Source organism: Platichthys flesus, chromosome 16, assembly GCF_949316205.1.
Source record: "Platichthys flesus chromosome 16, fPlaFle2.1, whole genome shotgun sequence".
Classification (NCBI taxonomy): Eukaryota; Metazoa; Chordata; class Actinopteri; order Pleuronectiformes; family Pleuronectidae; genus Platichthys; species Platichthys flesus.
Genome location: NC_084960.1, coordinates 19,443,051 through 19,469,679, shown reverse-complemented (window position 1 = coordinate 19,469,679; position 26,629 = coordinate 19,443,051). Strand labels below are relative to the sequence as shown.

At 42.2% G+C, this 26,629-nt stretch overlaps 2 protein-coding genes across 3 annotated transcripts in view; both read right to left on the bottom strand.

Annotated features, from left to right (window-relative positions):
* Positions 1–6,177, bottom strand: part of LOC133970829 (carbonic anhydrase-related protein 10-like) — a 103,440-nt gene extending 97,263 nt beyond the window's left edge. Inside the window, exon 1 of the mRNA XM_062407887.1 lies at positions 5,729–6,177. Within this exon, the coding sequence (XP_062263871.1) occupies positions 5,729–5,789 (61 nt within the window). The 5' untranslated portion in view covers positions 5,790–6,177. The remainder of the gene's footprint in view (positions 1–5,728) is intronic.
* A 9,341-nt stretch (positions 6,178–15,518) lies between these two features.
* On the bottom strand, positions 15,519–26,629 carry LOC133970349 (cytosolic phospholipase A2 gamma-like). 2 transcript variants are annotated; one of them, XM_062407131.1, is made up of 14 exons: positions 26,364–26,629; positions 25,439–25,549; positions 24,297–24,439; positions 23,869–24,055; positions 23,601–23,706; positions 23,239–23,379; positions 22,365–22,430; positions 22,081–22,221; positions 21,742–21,870; positions 21,564–21,647; positions 20,672–20,820; positions 19,372–19,543; positions 18,754–18,922; positions 15,519–15,633 (listed from the first exon to the last, which is right to left on the bottom strand). In XM_062407131.1, the coding sequence occupies exons 1-14, from the start codon at positions 26,475–26,477 to the stop codon at positions 15,552–15,554; spliced, it is 1,794 nt and encodes a 597-aa protein (XP_062263115.1). In that variant the 5' UTR covers positions 26,478–26,629; the 3' UTR covers positions 15,519–15,551. The 2 variants fall into 2 exon arrangements, with proteins under 2 accessions (XP_062263115.1, XP_062263116.1); XM_062407132.1 differs by lacking the exon at positions 15,519–15,633 and adding an exon at positions 17,643–18,176 and having other exon boundaries at positions 26,364–26,628.

Sequence of the window (26,629 nt, the reverse complement as noted above, 5' to 3'; positions counted from 1 at the left end):
TTAGCTATTGCTACACTGTAATGTTTTGTGGTCCTTGACGTTTGTTACACTTAAATGGAAAACTTTTCAAATACCCACCACTGGGTCCCTCACCTCAGACACTAACATTGACATTGACAGCTAAGTTTGGTGAACAAGTTGCAAGGTTAAAGTTTCCACCTTTAGAATTTAGGGTGTTTTCCCTCCCAGAAGGCCAAACTATGGAGCTCATCAGGCAGAAAGGGAGGCCAGCTTGTCTTGGAGTTTTGCACTATTGCTGCATTGAGGTAGCCTGACGTTGTCAGACTCACAATTCTAGTCAGAATGTGAGTCTGTGACCGCTCCATTGGGCTGTGATTATGGGGCGTGTTTCAACTGACCAGGAAATACAATTCCTCTTCGCTCAATTGGATAGACCTACAACCAATCAGGGCAACGTAGTATGTGACGTATGCTAAGCAACGCATTGTGAGTTATTTACTAACGCCGGGTTAACACCGGAAGCTTCAGCGCAGCGCCAAGCCTTAAATAACAGCTGGCTCCCATCCACTCCCATGTTAAAACTTTGTGCCGGTCACACCGGAGGCTGAAGCACCGCGAGGCAGCCTTGGCACAGCGCGGTGCTTCAGCCTCCGGTGTGACCGGCACAAAGCCGTGCAGCGATCGTTTCGGCGTCAAGTCTATTTTTTGCGCTTGACGCGAGCGTATCGCACCAGGAAACACACTGAAAAACGATTTTAAACGATATTGATGAGATATTTTATATGATATAAATAATCAAATATGCATCCCATACTTTGAAGTCCCCTTCTGTTGTCCTGGAGTTTTAATTTGACCAATGACATTATTAAATGTCCCCCTCTGCCCATCCACTACAGCCACACAAGCAGTGATACAGATAATCCCGCCCTGACAATCTGATTGGCCCGGTCGGGCATAATTTCTCCTCAACGGAGCGACTCCAGACCAAACTTCCCGACCTAAAATGTTGTGGGCGGGGCTAAGTTTGTCTGGCATCCAGGCTTGCATTGAGGATCAAATCTGGGTTCTCTGAGGGGGACTGACTACAGACCGAGAAACTTGTGAACTGACTACGGCATACAGCAAGGGAATGTAACTATTTCAATGTGGTGGAGCGTTTGTATGTCTGTGTATCTTTTTATACTTTTACTTTATCTTTGTGAGTGTGTTGGTCTGGGTCTCCTCTTTTTCTTTTCTTTTGTGTGTTCTTTAAGTTTCTTTAAATTTCTGCTGTCTTTGTGTTATGTTAAAGAAGACTAAGGGGAAAAGTTGATCTTTATACTTGCAGAATTGGAAAGTGAATATAATTGTTTCGAACCTCAATAAAGAAAAGTACATGTAAAAAAGGATTGTGGTTGTGGATGATAGATTTCAGTGTAATTCTATCACTACTCCTCTCTTTCAATCCATATGATAGGACTAATTTTGCACCGCTGTCCCACACTGGTCTAAGTCACTTCTGTGAGATACCCCTGTCAGAAACACTTGTAGTAAAAAAATAACTAAGTTTAGTGGAAATTGACTAAGTGTGGTTGAAACCTATTTGATAGTTGAAGAGTAACTTTTTGCATACCTGCCTAAGACTCCATGACCTGAAATGTTTATGATCTGAAACCTGTATGACCTTTCTATATACCTGTTTGACCTTTCCATTACTTATTGACTGTCGAAAGAACCCAATGGAAATGTATGCAAATCATTTATTCCTGCGCTGTAGTTCCAGTCTTAAACATCCTTCTCCTCCTATATAAGATCTTTTTATTTGACTGTTCTCCAACTTTACTCTGAGATCATTAGAACTCTGTTGATCCTTTTTGCAGAGAGCCCTTAATTAAATACACGTAGATAACTTTGGTTTTGCTAGCCTCTTGTATTTCCAGATTTCCATCAACCACTCTTCTCAGATGCACTGGTCCACCTCAAAATGTAAGATAACACCACTTTGATCTTTAATATTTATTGCAAAGCCTGTGATGTTGACTGGACTATTGAAATTCTTTTGTATCGGGATGTATCTGTGAGTATGTGAAAATGGTTAAAAATGCTATAGTTCTGCATTGGCTCACTGTAAAATCCAGAATAATAATTAAAATCCATCTCCTTACTAAAGACCTGATAGATCACTTTGCTCCCTTAACAATGGCTCATCATGGTCACTATAAAGTAATGGTTCCTCGGGTCTGTAAGAGTAGAACAGGAGGTAGAGTCTTCAGCTACCAAGCTCCTCTCCTGTGGAGCCAGCTCCCACTCTGGGTTCAGGAGGCAGACACCCTGTCTACATGTTAGGTTAGACTTGAAACGTTCCTCTTTGATAAAGCATAGAACTAGTGATTCTCAGGTGAGCCCTGAAAAATCCCTTAGCTGTGCTGCTATAAGACTGCTGGGGGAGCTCCCATCATGCACTGAGCCCTCGCTCAGCAACTGTAAGAGAAAGTCTTTTGGAGCACATCGCAACAAAATATTATTACAGCTTTAAACAATAGCTATATATAACGCATAGAGAATCAATCTGCAGTTTTAGCAAGGGAAATGATGTGAATAATAATAACAATGTATGTACTTCAAATCATACAAGGAACATAAGAACTTAGACTATATGAAACAGACATGCAGCATTCTTACTTTAATGTTTATTTTTGCTGGTGTTTTATGTTTTCCCTGTTGTAGTAGAGTAATTGAGAAAAATACAAACATAAGAATAGTAATGAATAGAACAATAGAATATGTTTAATAATGATTGGCAACTGATTAGCATTTTGCAGCTTTCTTATATGTGTGAGATTTGATGGTCTCTCACTCTTACTGGTCATTCTTTAGGTAACTCATGAGAAAAGGTTTTGTGACCTATGTTTGCAGAGCCTGCTTTTGAAAAGAACATCACTGTCGGCAGATCAAGCTCTCCCATTCTGTAAAGAAGTCGAGGCTGACGCTTGACATGCAGATTCATTTTGAGGGCATATTATTCTAACCCTAAAAAAGGACAACCCTCAATGCTAGTAAAAGTGTATACCTCAGTGCAGATAGGCAATAGTTTCAAGCATATTAGTTTAAGCAGCGATATGATTGATCTTAACATTGTTATATGTTGTTTGATTGCAGAACACAATACTCAAACTCGAACTCTTTGAATTCAGATTATGAGTTGATATGCTGTAAACCATGTGAAGTAAGAAGTAAAACTGAAGGTTTCTTTCAAGTTAAGATACTGAGCTCAACCTAATATACCTTGTATGTAATTATAGATCACTTTTTTATCCATTTTCTTTTTATATCCCTCTCTTTTTTTCTTTCTCTCCTCTTTTTTATTATGTTTATAATTATTATTATTGATGAAAATATATTTTGCTATATTTTCTTCTTATTTCAGAAGAACAACAGTGACTGATTATTAATTTTAGTTTAATTTATACTTTAATTTATTATCTATCTGGGATTTTGGGACTGTGGGCGGAATGGATCAGATGAGATGCAGAGATACAAATGGCTGTTATAAAATCTGGGGATAACTTCTTGTTTCCTGTCTTTCTCAGTCCTTAGGAAATGTAAATACTGTGCGGGATCAGTTCCAAAGAAAGAAAAACTAAGAAAACTATTATACTAATTGAATTTAATAATTTTATATATCATTTAAATACGTTCATATCCAAAAGCAAGTATTTGATTGAACTCATATCTCATAACTGCATTCATGAATATCATGGAAACTTACTAATAAGTTATTGTTAATAAGTGTTCACATATTAAACTATTGTTATTATTATTATTATTATTACTATTATTATTATTATGCTGAAGGCAAGATATATCTTTCTCCTTATAACTCTCTCAATGTATGTGCAAGATGAGAGGGGAGTTTGAAGTATTGAATCTGTCTCTGAAAGAAACTTTTAATTATCATCCTACCAGGGGCGTTGCAACAGGGAAGGCAAAGCAAGCAATTGCTTGGGGCCCTACGTTGAGAGGGGGCCCCTGACAATGATTGATTATGTGAGTGCGCTGCAATGACAATTTTGGTTTGGTTTGATGTAGAGCCCTAGGTAGGTAGGTCCCTTTTGCCTGAGGCCCCTAAAACACTCTTGCATCATAACACACATCAAACAAAAGGTGGTGACAGTCAAGTGTGGGAGGTTAATTATAAAAAGACTAACAGTGAAATAAAGTGTAAACTGCTGACAAAAGTGTTCTTAAGTTAAGTAAAATTCAAATCCTGCTCTTGCTTCTTGCTATGGAGCGCTGTGGTTGTGCCTCATCTTAAATGTAAGTATTAGAATCAGAAAAAAAATGGTCATTAATGTTTCACTTGCTGGTCTGGCCCAAGCTCGGCAAATTTGCTCTTCACTTTAAGCATTTAGAACCTTATGAGCGCATAATGAAAACATAGGGTGAATTGTATCAGCTGCATGTGCTTGTTGGCTGAAAATTCCTCATAACCTGAATTTATTTGAAAAATAGTTACCTGCCCCTGACGTGAGCAAGTTAGCTTGTTTCGGTACACTAACATTGATCTTAACTTATCATCAACCTAACTCCAACATCAGCTTTCTTTTTGAATGAAGATAAAGCCTGCTATTTTTCTTAGCTAACCAGCCAAGATTCATGGTTCATGATTCATGTGATGATAGCTTTTATATATATATAATAGTATAATAAGACTTCTACTTTGAGAAATCATTTAAACTTTACAAGCTGAGCAACATGTAGTAACTTTTACCAACATGGATACACACAGATTATACAGTTTGTTATTAATCATTTCTACAACTTCAGAAGAATTCAACATTAGGGCTCTGTCATATAAACATGAATGTATCAGGGACGAACCTTCGACCCCCCCATCTCACTTCCAATCAGTGTGAGCAGTTTCTTCCTGTGATGATGCAATAACGCAGCGGGGCTTCTTATGGAGTAAAACCTTGGCGAACCTTTACCTGCGTCATTCGCTTTGCATTTGTGTGTGTGACCGTGGCCTTAAAATCAGGTACAACAATGTAGCCAAACCAGGCTTCACAACGTCAAGAGAGCCATCTTCTCTGAAGTAAATTGCCAGTTTGGAGTGTCCAAGGATGACACCGTGATTTTCTTTGAGGACATTTTAGCAACCATTGAGTTACTGATTATTATTGATGCAACCACAACTATTATAACAGTTTCGGGTTTTGCCAGTCAAGAAGGGCAAATGGGCAGTTGACTGGGTAATTTTGGCACAAGTGTGACACTCGAACCATTGCAAAACCATTGAGGGTGTGTGTGGGGGGGGGGGTGTGCATGTGTGTGTACTATTTTGAGACTATTGACTATGTTAACCACGTCTATCTATAGTTACAATGGCCAATTTTGGTTCAATAACTTCACTGTGAGGACTTTGACTGGTCCTCACAAATTCGATGGACTGTTTCAGTGTTTTCAGTTTCACTTGTTTTTTTAGGGTTAGGGTTCAAATTAGGGCAAGACGTCATGGAATGCATTCTGTCAATGAGTGCCCTCACAACTGAGGTGTGTTTATGTGTGTGTGTGCGTGTGCTCGTGTGTGCGTGTTAGTCAGCTTGTGTGTTTATGTTACTACTGCTTACTACTGTGATCTGCGGGTGTGCGTCGGCATGCACGAAAGGCTCCTGATCAAAACACTGAATATTGTGTATGAGTTTTGAGGATAAATGGAGTCCCTGTGGTCTGAATCTCACTCCTTAGCCGTACATGTGTAGAAACGTTAAAGGACCTGTCTCCTTACCTGATGACGTGCAGATGATATATGTTTGCAGAATCACAGATATCTCCCAAACGACATGCATTCTTCGTTCAATTCATGCCCATTTTCTGCAGCTGATGCGGGACGGCGATTTGCGGGGTGGCACTTCCACAAGACGCGGACAAACTTTGAGCATTTTCTCCTCCTCTCCAGTTCTCCGTCTGCCGCTCGGCGTGTCCCCTCACACGGAGCGCAGAGATGGAGTGAAGCCCCGCAGGAGATCCGCCCTTACAGCGTCGTCCTCGTTTTCTCCGTGGTTCTGGGGCATTTCAGCTTTTTACCATCTAACTGTGTCTTTATCCGCCTGTAAGAATTTCCAGCTGTAAAATCTTTCGTTACGCGTGTTCCTCTGCTGTGGTTCCTCCGGAGCGGGCGGGTGTCAGTGGCACACAGCTTGTCCTCGCTGGATCACACAACTGCTCCACAAACGCGCAGAGCGCCAGGAGAGGACAGACTGACAGAGACAGACAGAGACAGAGGGTTCATGACACTGTTCATCACACACGCATACGCACACGCAAACGCACAGGCAAGCACACACACACACACACACACACATACACACACACACACACACACACACACACACGCACACACACACAAACACAAACAGTACATTTCAATAGGAGACATCCCAAATAATAAGGGCGGGAAAAACACAGTTTGATAAAGTCTAACTCTACTCAAGATCAAAGGAATAGTTTATAAAAATTGGTTTCCATAATGGTGAGAGTTTAGACAATATTACAGGCGTACACGGTTAGATTCAGATACATTTGTCTCGATTTCAAAGTAAATAAAACTTCAGCATCAGTGACAATCTGACTGTGAACTTACCATAGCGATTCATTTCACTTCCAAACAAGTATCACAGATCCTCTCAGAGAATCCAGCTGTGGTGTGTGCGGACTGTGCGACCAGTGGAACCCTCTCCTGTGGACGTGCTGCGCCCTCTTTCGTTAGGTTTGGGTAACTACCTTGATCCAGTACGACACTGTTGAGTCAAGCTGAATATGGTGTGTGTGAAGATTGAAATGTCATCTGATAACATAACAACCATTGAAATATAATATGTATCCTCATCTATGAATGAACAGCAATACAATTTATGTTCAAAGTGTCTTTGACCTGCTGCTTATTTGGACCATTAAAAGAGACACTGGGGTCACTTATCAATTTTTTCTGTGAATTGTGAAGTTTTACCTCCATACAATAACATGTTTTTAAAACTGATATGTGTTTTAGACCTAAACATGACTAAAAGGTTATTTAACTAAATAACACATAATAGCCAGCCTTTATAATATGTATAGCCTACTTCAGTCCTCATCATAGTGGACAACTTGTCTATAATGGTTTTAATGAGAAATATATATATTTATATATATATAACGGGCATATTTACAAAACTAGGGCTACGTTGTAGCACTGAAGGGCCCGAGAACACACATTTTGAAGCTAATTGTGGTTAGTGGAGACTGAGAAATCAATGATCAAGCGCACGTCTCTGAATTGCATGTGTTTTGCGCACTGCGGCAAGGATAAACGCTTGACTTCCTCTTTCTCTCATGCCTCGCTGGACCATGCTCACTAATCACGCATTACGGTCCATCCCATCAAGGTAGACCCCATGGTGAAAACTTTATCTAAATCGAATTTAGTTTAAAATTAGCTTACCTCCTTTTGGCAGTAGGTGGTGCTATTGCTATCACTGTACTAGACTAATAGATCTGTTCAGGTCAAAAACACTCTTTTCATTCTTCGGATAGTATACATCTTTCATCTTTGCATCTAAGACATCAAAGGATTCTAACATCACTGACAATGTGACATTAAAGCAAACTGTAAACGAATAACTATTTGCATTATTAATCCTTAGAAGTTTTATTTTACATATACAGCTCATTTGAGCTGTATATTGTAAAGCAGCCAAGAGCAGTTCATCAAAGTTTAAAACAAGTCACTTCCTCTAGCCAGCCGGTAGCGCTGTATTGATGAGTCAATAATGATATGGATCTGATCAGGGCCGGCCTGTAAATGTGTGAATGAGGTTTGAGGCTGAAAGAACAATGCACAGAGGATTATAATAAATCCCTCTTTTTTGGTGAATCATCAAAATCTTATAAAGCAGATAAATATCTTCAGGGGGATGCTGTTGTTACAGAAATGTATTTTGAGGGAGACTGAGGCATTAACACTGAAGTTACAGCAATTTCGTGTTTAACGGCAAATTTATGAACTTTGAGGCCACGCCACTAATATGGCGTTTTACGAAAAGTCACAGTAATCTTATGCCATTATCAATGTCTTGAGACACTTTTGACACAGTTTGACATGGTTGCAGTCAGTGATGAGGAAGAGTACTAGTCTAAGGCATGTTCCAGCCAGCTCTGTGGAGTTCTCCAGCACCTCTTCAACCTGAGCCTACACCTTCAGAGAGTGCCAGTGCTCCTGAAAACATCCTGCCTGGTCCCAGTGCCCAAAAAAGGACGTCCTGCTGCACTGGAGGACTACAGGCCGGTGGCACTGACCTCTCACATCATGAAGGTCATGGAAAGACTGGTTCTGGCCCACCTCAGACCGCTGAGATTACAGAACTGTGTGTCTGATCGTCTGATCAGTAACATCGGGGCCCCCCAGGGAACTGTGCTGTCCCCCTTCCTCTTCACAACATACACTGCTGACTTTAAGCACTGCACAGAGACGTGTCATCTGCAGAAGTTCTCTGATGACACGGCCATTGTGGGGTGTGTTGAGGGCGGAGGGGAGGCTGAGTACAGGGACCTGGTTGACAGCTTTGTGAAGTGTTGTGTGGAGAACCGCATGCAGCTCAACGTGAAGAAGACGAGGGAGATGGTGGTGGATTTCAGGAGGAACAAGCCCCTTCCCTCTCCTGTCTGCATCGGTGGGACGGCTGTGGAGGTGGTCCCTGCATACAAGTACCTGGGTGTCACACTGGACAATAAACTGGACTGGTCCACCAACACAGAGGCCGTCTACAAGAAGGGCCTGAGCCGGCTTTATTTCCTGAGGAGACTCAGGTCCTTCAATGTCTGCAACAAGATGCTGCAGATGTTCTATAAGTCTGTTGTGGCGAGCACCATCTTCTTTGCTGTGGTGTCCTGGGGTGCGGGCATCAAGGCTAAGGACGCCAACAAACTGAAAAAACTCATTAGGAAGGCAGAGTCTGTGGTTGGCTCTAAGCTTGTCACCCTGGAGGAGGTGGTGGAGGACAGGATGCTGGCAAAACTGCTGGCAATCATGGACAATCCCTCTCACCCCCTCCACATAACACTGGACAAGCTAAGGAGCAGCTTCAGCCACAGACTCATTCAACCCCGCTGCTCTAAGGAACAATCAGGAAGTAGTTCCTCCCAACCGCAATAAGACTGTACAACGCATCTACCTCTGTCAGAGCCACCATCACAGAACTGCACTAAACATACCTGTCTCAATTCATCACTTTATACAATAATATTGTCTTTTGCACAGTCTACATATTCTTACACTCTAATAGTATATCATATTATCTATTGTATCGCCAAATACTTATATTTATACCCGTACTATGTATCATATGTTATATCATACTCTTTATATATTCTTTGTATAGATAAGTCTATATACACATATTTATACATGTGTACATGTTGTTGTTATTATTATTATATATTTTTTACTATTATTATTATTATATATACTGTTGCTATTATTACTATATACTGCTATTATTATATTGGTATAATTACTTTCATATATAAATATATATTATATACTATATATATACTGTACTATTTTTTATATATATACCGTCACAATAACATTACCATCATATCATCAGTACTTACCATCATCTGCCACTGCACCTTATCTACCCATTTATCTTGTTTCTGTTTTTATTGTTTCTACCGCAATATTTTTATATTTTATTTTATTTTATTTTATTTTATTTTATTTTATTTTATTTTATTTTATTTTATTTTATTTTATTTTATTTTATTTTATTTTATTCTATTGTATTGTATTTTATTGTATTCAAATGTACCGGCTGCTATGACGACTTAATTTCCCATCGGGGATGAATAAAGTAATCTATCTATCTATCTATCTATCTATCTATCTATCTATCTATCTATCTATCTAAGTGTAAGATGTTCCAAAAATAAAATTTCTGTTGCCACCATGGGGGGCTGTGGTTTTAATTCAGTCTAGATGTCATCCGGTCGGGAATCTTGTCTTACATGTCTAGTTTGGAGTCGATTTCACCATGTATGTCTGAGATACAGAACATCGCGTTTTGATGACACGTAATCAAACTTTTACGCCATGCCATGTTCACACCGTGTGATGAAAACTCGAAATTCATGGCAGTGTATAGCTCTGTCTTGTTGTGATGACACTCATGTCCATATGAAGTTGATTTGATGAAAACCCTGGGACAAGTATTTCAAGGAAAAAATCTAGAAAATTGCCAAAATGGCCACTAAATCCAAAATGGCGGGCTTCCTCTTGCTGTTTCTCCATTACATCTATTGACTCTTTTTTTTGTCCAGTCGTGATACACCTGGGCTACTATTTTTGTGAAGATCAGTGAAATGTAACTGAGGGGCTTTTTCTTAGATGGCACTGTTGAGCAATTTTTCCAGATCCATCTCAAATTACTCAAGAATACAATCTATTTTTAGAATTTTGATTTTCCTGCAAAGTTTGGTTAGAATTTTAGCCTTGTCTAGGCCCTAAAAAAACCCGAAAGGTAAAAACAAATATTTCGAAATACAATAGGGACTCTCACCATATATATATATAATAGGTGCTTGGGCCATATTTACATTCAGCCAGCTACTGGTGTGGATGTTTCTGACCAAACCCTCATAAACATTCTCCATGAGTGTGGCATGACATCCCGAGGTCCTCTAGGGGGAGCAGTGGTCACAGCCGAGCAGTGTAGCTTGATTGGCATTAGCAAGAGAACACCAGAATTGGAAGAACCGCCACTGGTGCCCCGTTCTCTTCACAGATGAGAGCAAGTTCACAATTTCCACATGTGACAGGCATGTAAGAGTCTGGAGACATCATCCAGCATGAAAGGTTTGGTGGTGGGTCAGTGATATTGGAGGCATGTCCTTGGAGGGTTGCACCGACCTTCATGTCATAACCAACGCTACCCTAACTGAAGTAAAGTACCAGGATGTAATCCTCAGAGTGATTGTCAGACCATACGCTGGTGCAATGGGCCCTGGGTTCCTCCTGGTGGGGGACAATGCCCGGCCTCATGTGGCTAAAGTGTGTAGGCATTTCCTGGATGACAAAGGCTTTGATGCCATTGACACACCCTCAAGTTCTCCTGACCTAAATCCAATTGAGCACCTATGGGACATTATGTATCGCTGTATCTGATGCCGCCAAGTACCTCCACAGACTTGTCCAGTAGCCTTGCGCAGAAGTCCCAGCTGCAGTGAGTGCACATAATCCTGCTGCGCACTTCATCCTGCTGCGCACTTCATCCTGCGGTGCACATCATCGTGCGGTGCACATCATCCTGCGGCGCACCTCATCGTGTGGCCCACCTCATCGTGTAGCGCATATCATCCTGCGGCGCACCTCATCGCGCGGCCCACCTCATCATGCAGCGAACATCATCCTGCTTCGCACATCATCCTGCTGCACACACAATCTTGCTGTGCAAATCATCTTGCAGCGCACATCATCCTGCCACGCACATCATCCAGCGGCGCACATCCTCACCCACATCATTGTGCAGTGCACAACATCCTGTGGCGCACATCATCATCACCCACATCAACCTGCGGCGCACATCATCGTGCGGCGCACATCATCGTGCGGCGCACATCATCTTGCGGCGCACATCATCCGGCGGCGCACATCGTCCTGCGGCGCACCTCATTGAGCGGCGCACCTCATCGTGCAGTGCACATCATCCTATGGCGCACATCATCCTGCAGCGCAAATCATCCTGCAGTGCATTTCATCAACGCGCTTCATCCTGCAGTGCACCTCATCGTGCGGAGCACCTCATCCTGCGGTGCACATCATCCTGCAGCGCAAATCATCCTGCAGTGCATTTCATCAACGCGCTTCATCCTGCAGTGCACCTCATCGTGCGGAGCACCTCATCCTGCGGTGCACATCATCCTGTGGTGCACATCTTCCTGCGGCGCACATCATCATGCGCCGCACTTCCTCCTGCGGCGCACATCGTCCTGCAGCACACATCAACCTGCACGCACTTTGTCCTGCGGCGCACATCGTCCTGCTGCGCACATCATCATGCGGTACACATCATCCTGCCGCACAGTTCATCCTGCGGCACAGTTCATCCTGCGGTGCACATCATCATGCTGCGCACATCAAAGGAGGAGGGTTGGACCTAGATCTAGAAGTTCCACCCCACATAACAGCCTTTTGATTAAATTTGATATTCTAACATTTAACAATACTGGACAAAATCGATTTTAGTATGTGGGTCTAGATACAGCATTAAAGTCGTTTATCAGTTATTATTTTGAGAAGTGATGGCCTATTTCAATGGCAAGATAAAAAAAAAAAATAATCAACAGAAGAATACGGAAGCGTATTGCATTCACTTTTATTTTTAATTTTTTTATATCATCCTGCATCGCATATCATCATCACCCACATCATCATGCGGCGCACATCATCGTGCATTGTACATCATCCTGCGGCGCACATCATCACCGCACATCATCCTGCAGAGCACCTAATCATGCGGCGTACATTATCCCGCAGCGCACATTATCACCGCACATCATCGTGAAGCGCACATCATCCTGCGGCGCATATCATCATCACCCTCATCATCGTGCGGCGCACATCATCCTGCGACGCACATCATCACAGCACATCATCATGCAGCGCACATTGTCCTGCAGCGCACATCATCTTGCGGCGCAAATCGTCCTGCGGCGCACATCATCACCGCACATCATCGTGCAGCGCATATCATCGGCGCACATCATCCTGGGGCGCACATAGGCGCACATCGTCCTGCGGCTCACATTGTCCTGCGGCGCACATCGTCCTGCGGCACACTTCATCCTGCGGAGCACATTGTCCTGGCGCACTTCATCCTGCTGTGCACATCATCCTGCGGCACATCAAAGGAGGAGGGTTGGACCTAGATCTAGAAGTTCCACCCCACATAACAGCCTTCATTAAAGTCATGAAGTTATTTTGAGAAGTGATGGCCTATTTCAAAGGCCAGATAAAAAAGAAAAAAGAATTAACAGAAGAATACGGAAGTGTAATGCATTCACTTTTATTTTTTATTTTTCTTGGCATTTGTCTTAGCCTGGATGCCAGACGAACTTAGCCCCGCCCACAACATTTGAGGTCAGGAAGTTCGGTCTGGAGTCGCTCCGTTGGGGAGATATTATGCCCGACCGGGCCAATCAGATTGTTAGGGCGGGCTTTATACGATGATGGACAGATGATCAACGGTAACGTAATCAACCACGTCATCAAAGTGTCCTTGGGTTGAATTCGTTTTCAACAAACATGCCTGCCGCTGGAGAGCTGAGATGTGTAGATGCTGCCATTGAGTCTGTTTTAGAAGACATCGTCAGTGCATTCATTTTGAAAGAGGAACAGAGAACGTGGAGGCCACGCCAAAGCACCGAGCTAATCCCTATCGCGCCGGCGTTTGGCTCTTCACACCGGACACTGAAGCGACGCTGAACCACCGGGCAGTGCTAATAATATCACCCGTTGATCCAGTAGATTAAAAGCATATACTTACTTGTTGCTCCAACATTAAGCTACAGCGTCCCAACATTTGTCTTTCTTTCTACAACATGTTCCGAGGATCATACCACTCACTGCACTTCTCCACTTCAATTATTAATTTAATGTCATCCATGTTGAAGAACTTCGCTGTTTGCTCCGTTAAATGTCGAATGTCGAGGGTAAATTACGTATTCTCCACTCAAGCCTATGTGGAGAATACGTAGCCCCCTCTCTCTCTTTTTATCTGTTTCACTGCTTGTGTGGCTGTAGTGGATGGGCAGAGGGGGACATTTAATAATGTCATTGGTCGAATTAAAACTCCAGGACAACAGAAGAGGACTTCAAAGTATGGGATGCATATTTGATGATTTATATCATATAAAATATGTCATCAATATAGTTTAAAATCGTTTTGCAGTGTGTTTCCTGGTGCGCTCGCGTCAAGCGCAAAAACGATCGCTGCACGGCGCGAGGCAGCCTTGCCGCAGCGCGGTGCTTCAGCCTCCGATGTGACCCGCACAAAGTTTTAACATGGGAGTGGATGGGAGCCAGCTGTTATTTAAGGCTTGGCGCTGCGCTGAAGCATCGCTTCAGCATCGCTTCAGCGTCCGGTGTGAACCCAGCATTAGTAAATAACTCACAATGCGCCGCTTAACATATGTCAATACTACGTTGCTCTGATTGGTTGTAGGTCTATCCAATTGAGCGAAGAGGAATTTTAAGTTCCTGGTCAGTTGAAACACACCCCATAATCACAGCCCAATGGAGCGGTCTCAGACTCACATTCTGACTAGAATTGTGAGTCTGACAACGTCAGGCTACATTTGTCTCGGAATTTCCGAAATAATTATCCCAGAAAAACAGAATATTTTTTTTGTGAAGTGAATGTAATACGCTTCTGTAGAAGAAAGCTTTTTTAAATTCTAAACATATTTAGGGTGTTTTTTTCTCACTTTCTGTACGTCCTATAGCGACCATTACATTATGTAATTTAGGCGATGACGTCATTTAGCGACATCTAGCGGCTTTTAGGACAGCCAAAAGATACTTTCCTTACTGAGGAGTTGGCAACACTGCTGTCCAGGAGCTTGCTGATTCCCTGATCCAAGTCTGGGAGGAGATCCCCAAGGACACCATCCAAGATTCAAGATTCAAGATTCAAGATTTTTTAATTGTCAAATGCACAACAATAACATTAAGCAGTCGCTGGCAGTGAAATGCTTGAGTCTCAGGCTCTCTTCTAACAATGCTCAAGTAATTACAACCTATACAATAAAATAAGATGCAGATATGTCACGGAGAGGAGTTTAAAAGTCTTATGGCCTGGGGGATGAAACTGTCTCTGAGCCTGGTGATGCGGGCCCGGATGCTTATGGGTACCATCGGCCAGATGGCAGCAGGCAAAAATGTTTATGGCTGGGGTGAAAGGGTTCTGTAATAATCCGGCTGCTTTTCTTCCAACACCGCTGGGCGCGAAGCACACGCCCCCCGTTGATGGAGAGGGGGGCGTGTTCTTCTCCTCGTCTCTTCCTGTAGTCCACGATCAGCTCCTTCGTTTTGCTGACGTTGAGATGGAGGTTGTTGTCCTGGCACCAAGATGTCAGGGCTCTGACCTCCTCTCTGTAGGCCTTCTCATCGTCGCCAGTGATCAGGCCTATGACAGTGGTGTCATCAGCAAACTTAACGATGGTGTTGGAGCTGTGGGTGGCCACGCAGTCATGCGTGAACAGGGAGTACAGAAGCGGACTGAGCATGCAGCCCTGGGGGGCACCGGTGTTGAGAGTCAGGGTGGAGGATGTGGTGCTGCCGATCCACAGCGCCTGTGGTCTGCCCGTCAGGAAGGTCAGTATCCACTCACGGAGGGCGATGTTGAGCCCAAGGTCTCTGAGCTTGGTGACGAGCTTCAGGGGCACGATGGTGTTGAATGCTGAACTGTAGTCGATGAACAGCATTCTCACATATGTGTCCCTCTGGTCCAACTCATCAGGAGGATGACCACACGTTGTTGAGAGTGCATAACGGCCGACGGGGGCCATACACACTACTGGGTCACATTCTGAGTTGTGCGACCAGGCCTATCACCGGTCTCATTCTGGAGCATTGACTCTCTCTGGGAAACACAGCTGAAAGACACGTTGTTATGTTGGATACAGCTTTAGAAAACCAGCCACATACTCACAGTCCGTTACAACAGGATGTTTCTTAACGGTAAGTTACACCGTCCTCATGTTTGTTCAAGTTTTAGCAGGACAGTCGGCCAATGTAGGAGTAAGGTCCCCAGTTACAAGGGTTAGGGTTAGGGTTAGTTTCTCAATGGAGTTTCAATACGAAGTAATGTAGACTTTCATCCGTAGTGAGCACATCAACAGGGCATGTCAAAACAAATAAAGCGTTTAACCGATGGTCTCTAACAGTAACGTTCTTAGGAGGATGTGCATGGACACATTCTCTTCCTTGCATTCCGCCACGCTGCAATGTTTCTTCAGTGTTGTTTGTTGTGGTTAGCCTCCGGTAACGAACAAGCTGCTAACTCAGCAACAAGTATGCTGGGAGGATGGGTCTGAGAGAGATCCCGTATGACTCATATGGGGGAGGATGTACGAAACAAGATGTTTCAATTATACATTTCTTAGAATGGACTGAGTGAAAAAGTCTGCGGAGTGACTGTTTTCTTACTTTGAGGATAAAAGCCCAGAAAATTTATTTTACACAATATGGGCCCTTTAAATTGTTTACTTTGATTTTCCATGTGGATTTGAATCCAGCTCTCAATGGGTTAATGATTTTGGTTTCCATTGACTTTTATATATACAGTGCTGTAAAAAAGTATTTGCCCCCTTCCTGGTTTCTTATGTTTTTGCATATTTGTCATACTTCAATTTTCAGATCATTAACCCAATTTTTATATTAGACAAAGATAACCAGAGTTAATATAAAATAAAGTTTTAAATGATGATTTCATTTATTAAGGGGAAAAAGCAATCCAAACCTACCTGGCCCTATGTGAAAAAGTAATTGCACCCCATGATGAATCATGAATGAACTGTGAATCAGACATTTTTTGGGAAAGCTGAATTCAATTTCACTAGCCACACCCAGGCATGATTACTGCGAGACCTGTTGAATAAAGAAATCACTTAAAAAGCAACAAATCATGCCGCGATCTAAAGAAATTAAAAACAGATGAGACACAAAGTAATTGACATGTATCAGTCTGCAAAGGATTACGAAGCCATTTCTAAGGCTTTGGGACTTCATTGAACCACGGTGAGAGCCCTTATCCACATATGGAGAAGACTTGGAACAGTGGTGAACCTTCCCATAAGGGGCCGGCCTACCAGAATTATACCAAGAGCACATCGACGACTCATCCAGGAGGTCATAAAAGATCCCAGAACAACATCCAAGGAACTGCAGGCCTCACTTGCCTCAGTTATGGTCAGTGTTCGTGATTCAACAAGAAATAGACTGGGCAAAAATGGCCTCAATGGGAGAGTTCCACAGCGAAAGCCACTGCTGACCAATACAGCATTTCATAAAAACAACATCATAACAACAGTCCAACATGGTGGTGGTAGTGGGGTCCTTTGCAGCTTCAGGACCTGGACGACTTGCCATAATTGATGGGACCATGAATTCTGCTCTCTACCAGAAAACCCTGATGTCCGGCCATCAGTTTGTGACCTCAAAGCGCACTTGGGTTATGCAGCAGGACAATGATCCAAAAGACACCAGCAAGTCCACCTCTTAGTGGCCTAGTCAAAGTCCAGACTTAAATCCGGTTGAGATGCTGTGGCATGACCCTAAACAAGCCGTTTACATTATAAACCCTACAATGTGGCTGAATTAAATCTATTCTGAAAAGAAGAGTGGGCAAAATTCCTCCACAGCGATGTGTAAGACTCATTGCCCGTTATCGCAAATGCTTGATTGCAGTTGTTGCCGCCAAGGGTGGCACAACGAGTTATTAATTTTAGGGGGCGATTACTTTTTCACAAAGAACCAGGTAGGTCTGGATAGCTTTTTTCCCTTAATAAGTGAAATCATGATTTAAAAACTGCACTTTGTATTTACTCGGGTTATCTTTGTCTAACATTAGAATTTGTTTGATGATCTTAATCATTAAGTGTGACAAAATTGCCAAAAAAAAAAAAAAGGGGCAAATAATTTTTCACAGCACTGTATATTCACACATATATAGAACATACAAGATTGATGTAATCTTCTGGTAAATTGATAAATTGATGAAGTCTGAGCCTGGTTGCCAAACTCTTAATATGTTCTGTTGCTGCAATGTATTTATGAAATAAATGTAATAGCATTATCTACGTGAACCATAACCCTATCCATCATTGGATTGGTTCTCAACCAATTTGTTGTGTTATCCTTGAAATTATACGATTTTGTCCTCAAACCAATTATGTATGTGCAGTGCAGTAAACTCTTGAAGCCAATTATTTTCACACATGCAACCAACATTTATTTAGTGTCAGCCATCTTAGCAGACATCATTACATGATTCTGTATTGCCCATGTTGGTGCGATTAGTGCTTCTTCAGCCTCCTGTGTCTGTCTGAGAGATTCTTCTCCTTCAACTCTTCAATGAGATGAAGTCAGAGATTGAGTCATAATTATTTATTATTATGGATTGTTCAGCACAGACTTCCTTGAAGGGAGACAAAAAGAGAAAAAGACACAATTTCAATAAAATCCGATAAATATTCATCAGCTATTCACATCTCTCTCTCCCTCTGTCTCAGACAGACAGTGATGAACAGGTTATGACGTGAACTGGGCACACTCAAGCGAGAACCAATCTTACACACAGATTTGTTCTGAAGTAGTATAAGCATTTGAAGAGAATATTTGGCATACACCAATTTAATCATACTTAGAATTTCCTCTCAAGTACGAAGATAATTCATGAATATCATAGGAGGTTAGTCTGAGAAAAACAGATAAAGAGCTTTCTTAACAGGGAATACTTTGCCTGAAGAATTCCATTGGCTTAATTTAAATGAACTGTGGGTTCAAATATAATGCCAGATTGATCTCATGTTAATTTAATATGATTAATTTATCTAGAGATACCTATAACTAACGTACTGTAAAACTTTTATTCTGTTCATCATCATCATCATCATCATCATCATCATCATCATCATCATCATGTTAAAGGAGGTGTTGTGTCACTCGTTGTTTCGCTTGACAATCCCTCCTGTAACACTCCGGCCAAACCTCACCTCTTGTTCTGACGACGGAGAACGGCCTTGTTTATCTCCCTCAGCAGAAGTTCCTTGTTGTTCTTCATGTTAGCTTCTGCAGTCTCCAACATAAACTTGATCTTGGCCTCACTGAAAGGACCCTGGAAAGTGGAGAACTCCTCCATCTTTGCATCGACCTCATTTGCATCTATAGAAAACAGTGAAGGCTTATAAGGCTCTAATCAAAAGAGACCCTGCTCTTCTATGACAGCTTGCTAAATTCACAAAGATATTAGTAAGTAACACAACTTGTGCCAAGGGATAATTTGTATTCATTTCTATCTATTTGGTTTGTCTGGGAGAATCTACAAGGTCTGACCTGGAAACCTGTAAACACAATACAAAGTAGAAGTGGCCCCAAGAGAGAAAGACATTCATAACATTGCTCTGTAAAGTTGTATTTGAGCTAACCTATTGAATCTAGAAGCTATTTCATTTAACACAGGAAACAAACTGTTTCCATACTAAACCATAAAAAACACAGCTCATCTTGTTTCTGTCCATTGAAGTTTAAATTATGTTTATAAGCAGTTTTGAATCGAAGATGAAAAATCATTACGACAAATCTGCAAGTGTGTATATGTGTGCGTCACAGACCTTGGCAGTTCCGTCTATTGAAGAGCGGCATGTAAACGATTGTAGGCTCTTTCTCTTTTCCCTCGAACACGTAGCAGTCCTTTGGCCACTCTCTCTCCTCCAGGACCTGATCGTCTATCTCGGGGAAAGGCTTCTTTACCTCAGCAGCATAGTCTCTGGCCAGAGTCAGAGTCTGAGGAGAGCGGAGCAGCGAACAGCGGTGCTTCACATGGTTTTACAGCCTTCAACTTGTTGATTGTGCCACAAACGACTAGTAAGCCATAGTTTATAATTCTGTTATCCTTTAATTCATAAATCTATGGTACCACTTTGTCATAATGTCATTATTCTGCCCCGAGAGTTTTTTGGACTTGTTATGGAGCTTGGAGCTTGATGTGGACTTTTAATGTCTGTTGAGGACTTTTGGTTTATTTTGAGAAATCTTCTGTTTGGACCTTTTGGAATTTTATAGTATTTGGACTTATTATATCCTGTCTTACAGTGAAGCGACTGACAGTAGCTGTATCTCCATTCAGGGGCTGCTACCTTTGGAGGCTACAATTGAACGATTGCGTCAAAGTGGCCAACTAGGCCTTCCCTTTTTGAAGGCTCCTTCAAGTGCGGCCTTTCATCAGCAACAAACAGAGGCTCCAATGGGCAGATCCTTCACTGGCCCAGCCTAGCCCAGTGTTCATTGAGCATGTAGAAATGTCAACATTTAAATTTAACTTAACTTATTAAAAAATACAATTTCTGTAAGATGATACGATTTGGAATCAGAATTGTTTTTGTTGACATTGTGTAATCAGTTTTGATATAGCGTATGAAGGTGCAGAGCAAAGTGACATAACGGTTAGGGGCGGCTGTGGCTGAGGGGTCGAGTGGTCATCCTCGAACCTGAAGGTCGGCTGTTCGATCCCCAGTCTTCCCCATCAGCATGCCGAAGTGTCCTTGGGCAAGATGCTGAACCCTGAACTGCCCCCCCATAGAACAACAAAGTGCTGCAAATAGATGCACTGTATGAATGTGTGTGAGATTGGGTGAATGTTCAACTGTACTGTAAAGCACTTTGACTGGTCATCAAGTCTAGAAAAGCGCTATATAAATACAAAATACAAAACCATTTACCATTCGTTATTAATTAAGCCCATGGTTTAAAACAATGCCCCAGGCTGATGAGTATAGAAACACACACACACACACACACACACACACACACACACACACACACACACACACACACACACACACACACACACACACACACACACACACACACACACACACACACACACACACACACACACACACTTTACATTACCTCAAACATGTTTCCAGCGCTGTACTCCGGTACGATAATGAGGTCAATGTCTCTCTTCTCTCCCAGAAAAGGAGGGTAGGCAACATTGATCAGCAGCCCGGCATCGACCAGGTGGAATCTTTCTTTGGCACCAAGGCAAGCTGGAGCATCTGGCCCACAACATTTTTTTTTAACCATCATCACTGTTTAAAGCAAATCTTTTATTATTTATTCTGCTAAGTTTGCTTATAATAACCCATTGGATGCTATGCAACAGTGTGAAACTAGGGCTTAACAAGGTGCAACGTCCTCTGTCCTTCACCCTCAACAAGAGTAAGGAAAAACAAACAAAGTAGAAAACTGCAAGTGCATTGGTGCTATAGAGGCTGCGTGTAACTGAACTCATGTTTGTGCATATAGCATATTGCATAGCAAGCAGACTTTTTCTAATCATAGTACTTGATCAGCTGACACCACGATTACGATCCATGATGGCACGGTTGAATTACAGGATAAATTGGAAAGTGGGCGGGAGTGGAGATGTGTCTTCATCTTCATTTACAGTCTATTGTCACCAGTAAACGTGTTATACCTCCATGGGAGGGATCATAATGGAAGAGAGGTAACATTTACTTCCCCTTATTCAACAGTCAATTCCAGTTGACATAGCAACATTAAGATTAAACTTGAGTCACGTTTCGGGGCATGTCGTGAGAAATGTAAAATCAATATTTTTCTCTAGCTCTGTTTTGCTGTCCACTAACTTCCGCTCTTAAGAGTTGTACTAGTTTTGTGCAGTGTTTTGTATCTTTTTCACAGAAAACAGCTGATGGAAACCATAGTGTGACAGTGACTCAACTCAAGCATTACTCAACTTCTTTCTTATAGTTGCTTATGACGTCTGTCTTCTCACCTTTGTGTTGGTAGAGGAAGTTCCTGGTTGTTCCCCACTCCCACTTCATAATCAGGGGAAGGACTTTCTTAGGGATAACAGATGCTGGGAGAAACACATGGAGAACAAATAGATGCATTAAAATCTCATTTCAATCAAGTAAATAAAGTTAGTATATCTACAATACTTTCACACTGACCATTCTCCACACTTTGGCTCCAGGTGTCTACTGCCTCCAGCAGCTCAAGACTCAAATGCTGAAAAATCATTTTTCTTTCCTCCATATTCTTTGACTCAAGCAACGAAGAATCATTACGATTTACCTTGTCTGGAAAACAGAGAATGGAATGGGCACTCTGCAGTCTTTATTGCATCACACATGATCACAGGAAAACAAAAACATAACTGACATAACTGAAGAATCTGACGTTGACAACATTCCTCTTTGACTGTCAATGCAGTTTAACAAATGAGCTTACAGATGCCAAAACAACTGGATTTAAAGAGTAAAACTAAGTCATCTGAGCAGGACCATCACCTTCTAGTATTTTCTGCAGCGTGTTCAGTGCATGAAGAGTGGTAGGGTCCCTGGTGGAACTTCTGATTAGGGCCAATAGTTTGTCAAGGGTGTTGTATACACGCAAGTACTCGTCAGCATCCCTGTCTATATGTCCGGGCACTGAGCCAAACAAACACACACACACACACACAAACAGGGAGAGAGCAAGCATGAAAGACAATCAACTCACACATGTTATAGTGGAGCACAATACTGTGACTACTTGTTTTCCTGTGTGGGTATAGACATGTGATTGTGATTACCATTCAACCAGGGAGGGATGAACTCTCTGATAACCTCATCATGAGCCAACGCACAACCCAGAACACCTGCACAGTTTCAACACAGACAAGTTTGTAAATGCCGATTCAGATGCATGCATGACCAACACTCCTGCCAATCCATAAAAGCAAATATGCACTTGTTGCACAGTGGGTCATGATATCCTATGAACACACATCATTCTGCCAAAGTTTCAGTTTGAGTTGTTTCGCATGAGAGAATTTCTTTATTTCCTCTTTGCTCTTCTCATTGGTATTCAGAGGGCGAGGCCTATTTAGAGAGTCAAATATTTAACAATGATTGGGTCACTGTCAATCAAATCTGTTGGAGCCTCTTATGTTTCAAACAGAATATGATTTCTCTTAAAACTGCAAAATTAGTATTCAGCCATAAATATTTATTGTTACACAGAGATAATTTGAAGGAACATTTCTAAGATTGTATAAAAAAATATTTATTTATTAACTTCATTGAGTTCATCAACTCTACTTCCAGTAGTTTTTTTAACTCAAGGTATATTTTGGTATATTAATAAATAAACTAAATTTTCCCCCTTCCTTCAAATATATGATTTTGTCATATTTTAAAGCCAATGTTTTTAAATATATCATACATTTTATTATAATCATGAGATGAATTGACTCTTATGGGCAGTAAAACAAACTGAAAACACAAAAGTAACTCCAGTGTCACGTTATAAAGTGTATAACGATAACATGATGGCAAAGAGTTGCCTGCTCATGCATCCAGTAAACACTTTCTTTTCCCACCTCAAAATAAAAGCTGGTGCTGAGCTGTAAATTTACTGATTGTAGATTCATCCTGCTGTTATCACTCTCACATGTAAACACACACCTTGTAGCTCGATCATGTCCATCTCTGGCTTCTGCTCCTGCAGCTCTCCGCTCTGAAACTTACTGCCCAGGAGAGACGTCTCAACGAAGACACCCAGCTCTGTGAATCCAGCCTCATGAGGACTCACCTCAAACCATTTCCCTACGCAACAGAGAGTGAATGTCACACTTAATGTTATTCAGTGGGTGATTCACTTAAGACCCTGCGGTGACATGTGCATAGAAGAAGATCTGGAAATGGTCTGTATTCATTAAGCACTTTTCTTCTCCACTCAAAGTGCTTTACGGGATCTAATCTCAGACCTTCTGGGTTAGTGGACAACCCACTCTTTCTCCCAAGCCACAGCATGTGCATGTATATACCTTCTATAGGCCCATCTAAAAGGCAACCCTTCTCTATGGCGCTGTAGATTGGGTAAGGGTTTGTGGCATTCCTGCTGGCCTCGTCGGAAAGATGCCGCAAGTCCATCTGATGAAAACAAGATATTTCACTAAAGGACTATATGTACAATTATTGTAGCAGGGTGTGTTTCCAAAAAGGAAGTAAGTGTGTGTGTGTGTGTGTGTGTGTGTGTGTGTGTGTGTGTGTGTGTGTGTGTGTGTGTGTGTGTGTGTGTTTTTGGACTGGTACCTGTTTCATGATCCCAGCAGAGGTTAACACCCCCCAGATATCAGAGAGAGAGAAAAGCTCCTCCTTCGACCTCTTGTCCAACCAAGCCAGAGCCTGCTCCAGCTCGACCCCAGGATGTGTCATCAGGGACACTGCTCTGTCCATGTTGTCGCTCCAGTGCGGGTCACTGTAGAGGGCGCACATGGACCTATCACAGGAACACAGACAGGTTAACACATCAACTGAACTCATTATTGGGTATAAAATGGTTTGTTTTTGGTAGTTAACTTCTGTAATTAGGTATTTTTTTGTAGCTCTTCCAGCCCCAAATAAATATCAGAATAGGCAAGTATATCCCATAATCACATTGACATGTCCCATCATCCATCAGCAGCTGTTCAGCTCTCGTTACACAAACGTGATTATAAGTGTGAAACTGTGATTGTTACCACGTTGACCCAGAGACTCCTCCCATGTAAAGCAGAGAGTCCAGCAGACCCTCCTTTTCCATTTGAGAGAGGCAACCCATCAGACCCACGGCTGCCCTCTGACCCCCACCGGAGGGCAGCAGAGCGATGTGGGGAACCCAGTCCTGGTTGGAGAGATAGTAAATCTGACAGCGGCTAAGGGAATTGTAGAATACTGGAGAGAACAACATTATTTATTCATTAAATAAACTTCATTGTTTGGGATATTTATGAGGTGACTGTTGGCTACAGGGTCTCTGAGTGCTATATAAACTCTAAATTCCTTGAACATGTTCACAACAACACAGAAATCTGCGGAGAGTTCAGGTGAGGGGTGGAGCAGCAGGCAGGGGCAGGATGTAACGTTTTCATGTTTCCGACACAATGACACCGGTGTAAGCTCATAACACCCCAAAAAAAATTGACATCTGATGTGTACTCGTTTTCTGTCGGGTGCTAGAACAAAATCTATAAAATCATTCACTCACGGTGAATCCTGCTGTGTTCCTACATCGAGAAAGCCTGGAGGTTCTCACTCTAGCATTTGCATTCACACAGACCTTACGGAGAATGTCAGCAGGATCTCTGGAGTTCAGTGCATGTCTGAAATCAGCTTTACTCTGTCTGGGTGTGGTGCGAAGCAGGGAGTGGACTTTGAATTCACTGGATTATTGGATTATCATGGAATACTGTATACCAGCAGCGCCTGTTTGACTGTATTTTGTATAGGTCTGTAAGATTAATGTGATGAATTTGATAGCGTATCACACAACTTACCACTGTATTAATTACCTTACAACCATACAGCTTCAGCAGTCCTCTGTTCCTGTGAGTGTCTAAATTCTGCTCAAAAGTGTCTTACGTAAAAACAGGCGAAATTATATTTGACGTGGTGTGAGGGCATACATTAAGAGACAATGCAAAAAGGTACAACTCACTCAGGCATGACAAAACGCAACAACAGGTACAAAGAGGAACAACTAAGAAACATACACTTCCTCCTAACACCCTTACTCCACCAGCCAGCAGAGTGACTACCTGGCATTAACCTTTCTGATGGGTGCTTGCCAGGCCAACACGGACGGACGGAAATGTTGTTAGTGTGTGGGCGGTTTCTCTCTTACTGCAGAACAGTTGATTCCCAGGCTGTGGAGAGACTCCAGAACGACCCTTTTCCTCCTGTCAACATAGTCCTGCTCACCAGCACACAGCGAGTGGGACTGATAGACAGGTTTCTGTTGGGAACAAATCAACTCATTTAGACAGCACAGTGAATGGAAACTGAGATTGTTCATTAATCTAAGTTTCAATTTCAAAGTTGAATTTAAATTTGGGACTCCAGCCCCACTGCAACCCTCAAATAAGATTCGGATAGAGCTACGCAACTATCAAGCCGCATCTAGCCGGGGGCGCAGTTATTATTGACAAGCAGTCGTCTAAACACTGCAATGTGGGCACTAAAGCAGCGGTTTGACCGAATTCTACTAAAATCATCAGTGTGGAAATATTTTACCAGGTCAGATAAAAGTGTCAGCTGCTATATACAAGGCTGCCCTAAACTACAACCACTATGCCAATGCTATGCAAGCCAGCATCAGCAAAGTCAGCAAAAATGGATGGACGGATGTAAATTTGAAATGTGCTCCCATAATACACTATACACATACACTATACACACGCAAAGTATTTATTTTATACTGCCTTAAACTGCTGCTGCAAAATGATATCATGTAAAGTCTTATAATACCGCCTGTGTTTCATGAAATGAATCCCAGGGGGGGGATATTTTGAGGGAATTTCCATATTAAATATTTTCTTATTTAAAGCAAAACACCTACAACTTTTGGTGCCATCACAGTAACTAAAAGTGTATGGTCCAGTGCCCAAGCATAAAAGATCGTCTTCTGTTTGTGTTATTAATATTATACCATACAGACGAATACAGATCAGACTAGCAGCACCTGATCAGTGATAGTTGTCTGGTGAGGGAATCTAGCTAAACATTGAACTATTCTAATAATCTTCAATTCTTTGTCATTCATCTCTCACCACTGAGGCTGCTTCTTTTGGTTCCATGTTGTCCGCTGCCTCCAGCGAAGCTCCTGAAATCACAAGCCACAGGCCAATCAATGAGACTGATAGGTCTAGCGTTCCGGTCTGCATGTCTGCATGTGAACACAACTTTCTCTGCCTAACGAAGTTCTGGAGCTGAAGCCTCGTTGCGGTGAAAGTTGAGCCTCAACTTCTCTGCTGCTCGATTAGTCTGTTCAGAAGTGACAGGGTCTCCTTTCTCGTTTTGTGGAACTGCGTCAGGA

Bases quoted from the DNA above. Each gene is read 5' to 3' on its own strand.
- LOC133970349 (XM_062407131.1), bottom strand. From the start codon at position 26,477: ATGCAGACCGGAACGCTAGACCTATCAGTCTCATTGATTGGCCTGTGG. The intron at 20,821-21,563 runs GTGAGAAGACAG...GTTGTGGGCCAG, and splicing joins CTTCCTCTACCAACACAAAG to ATGCTCCAGCTTGCCTTGGT. The intron at 18,923-19,371 runs GTCTGTGACGCA...TGTTTTCTATAG, and splicing joins CAATAGACGGAACTGCCAAG to ATGCAAATGAGGTCGATGCA.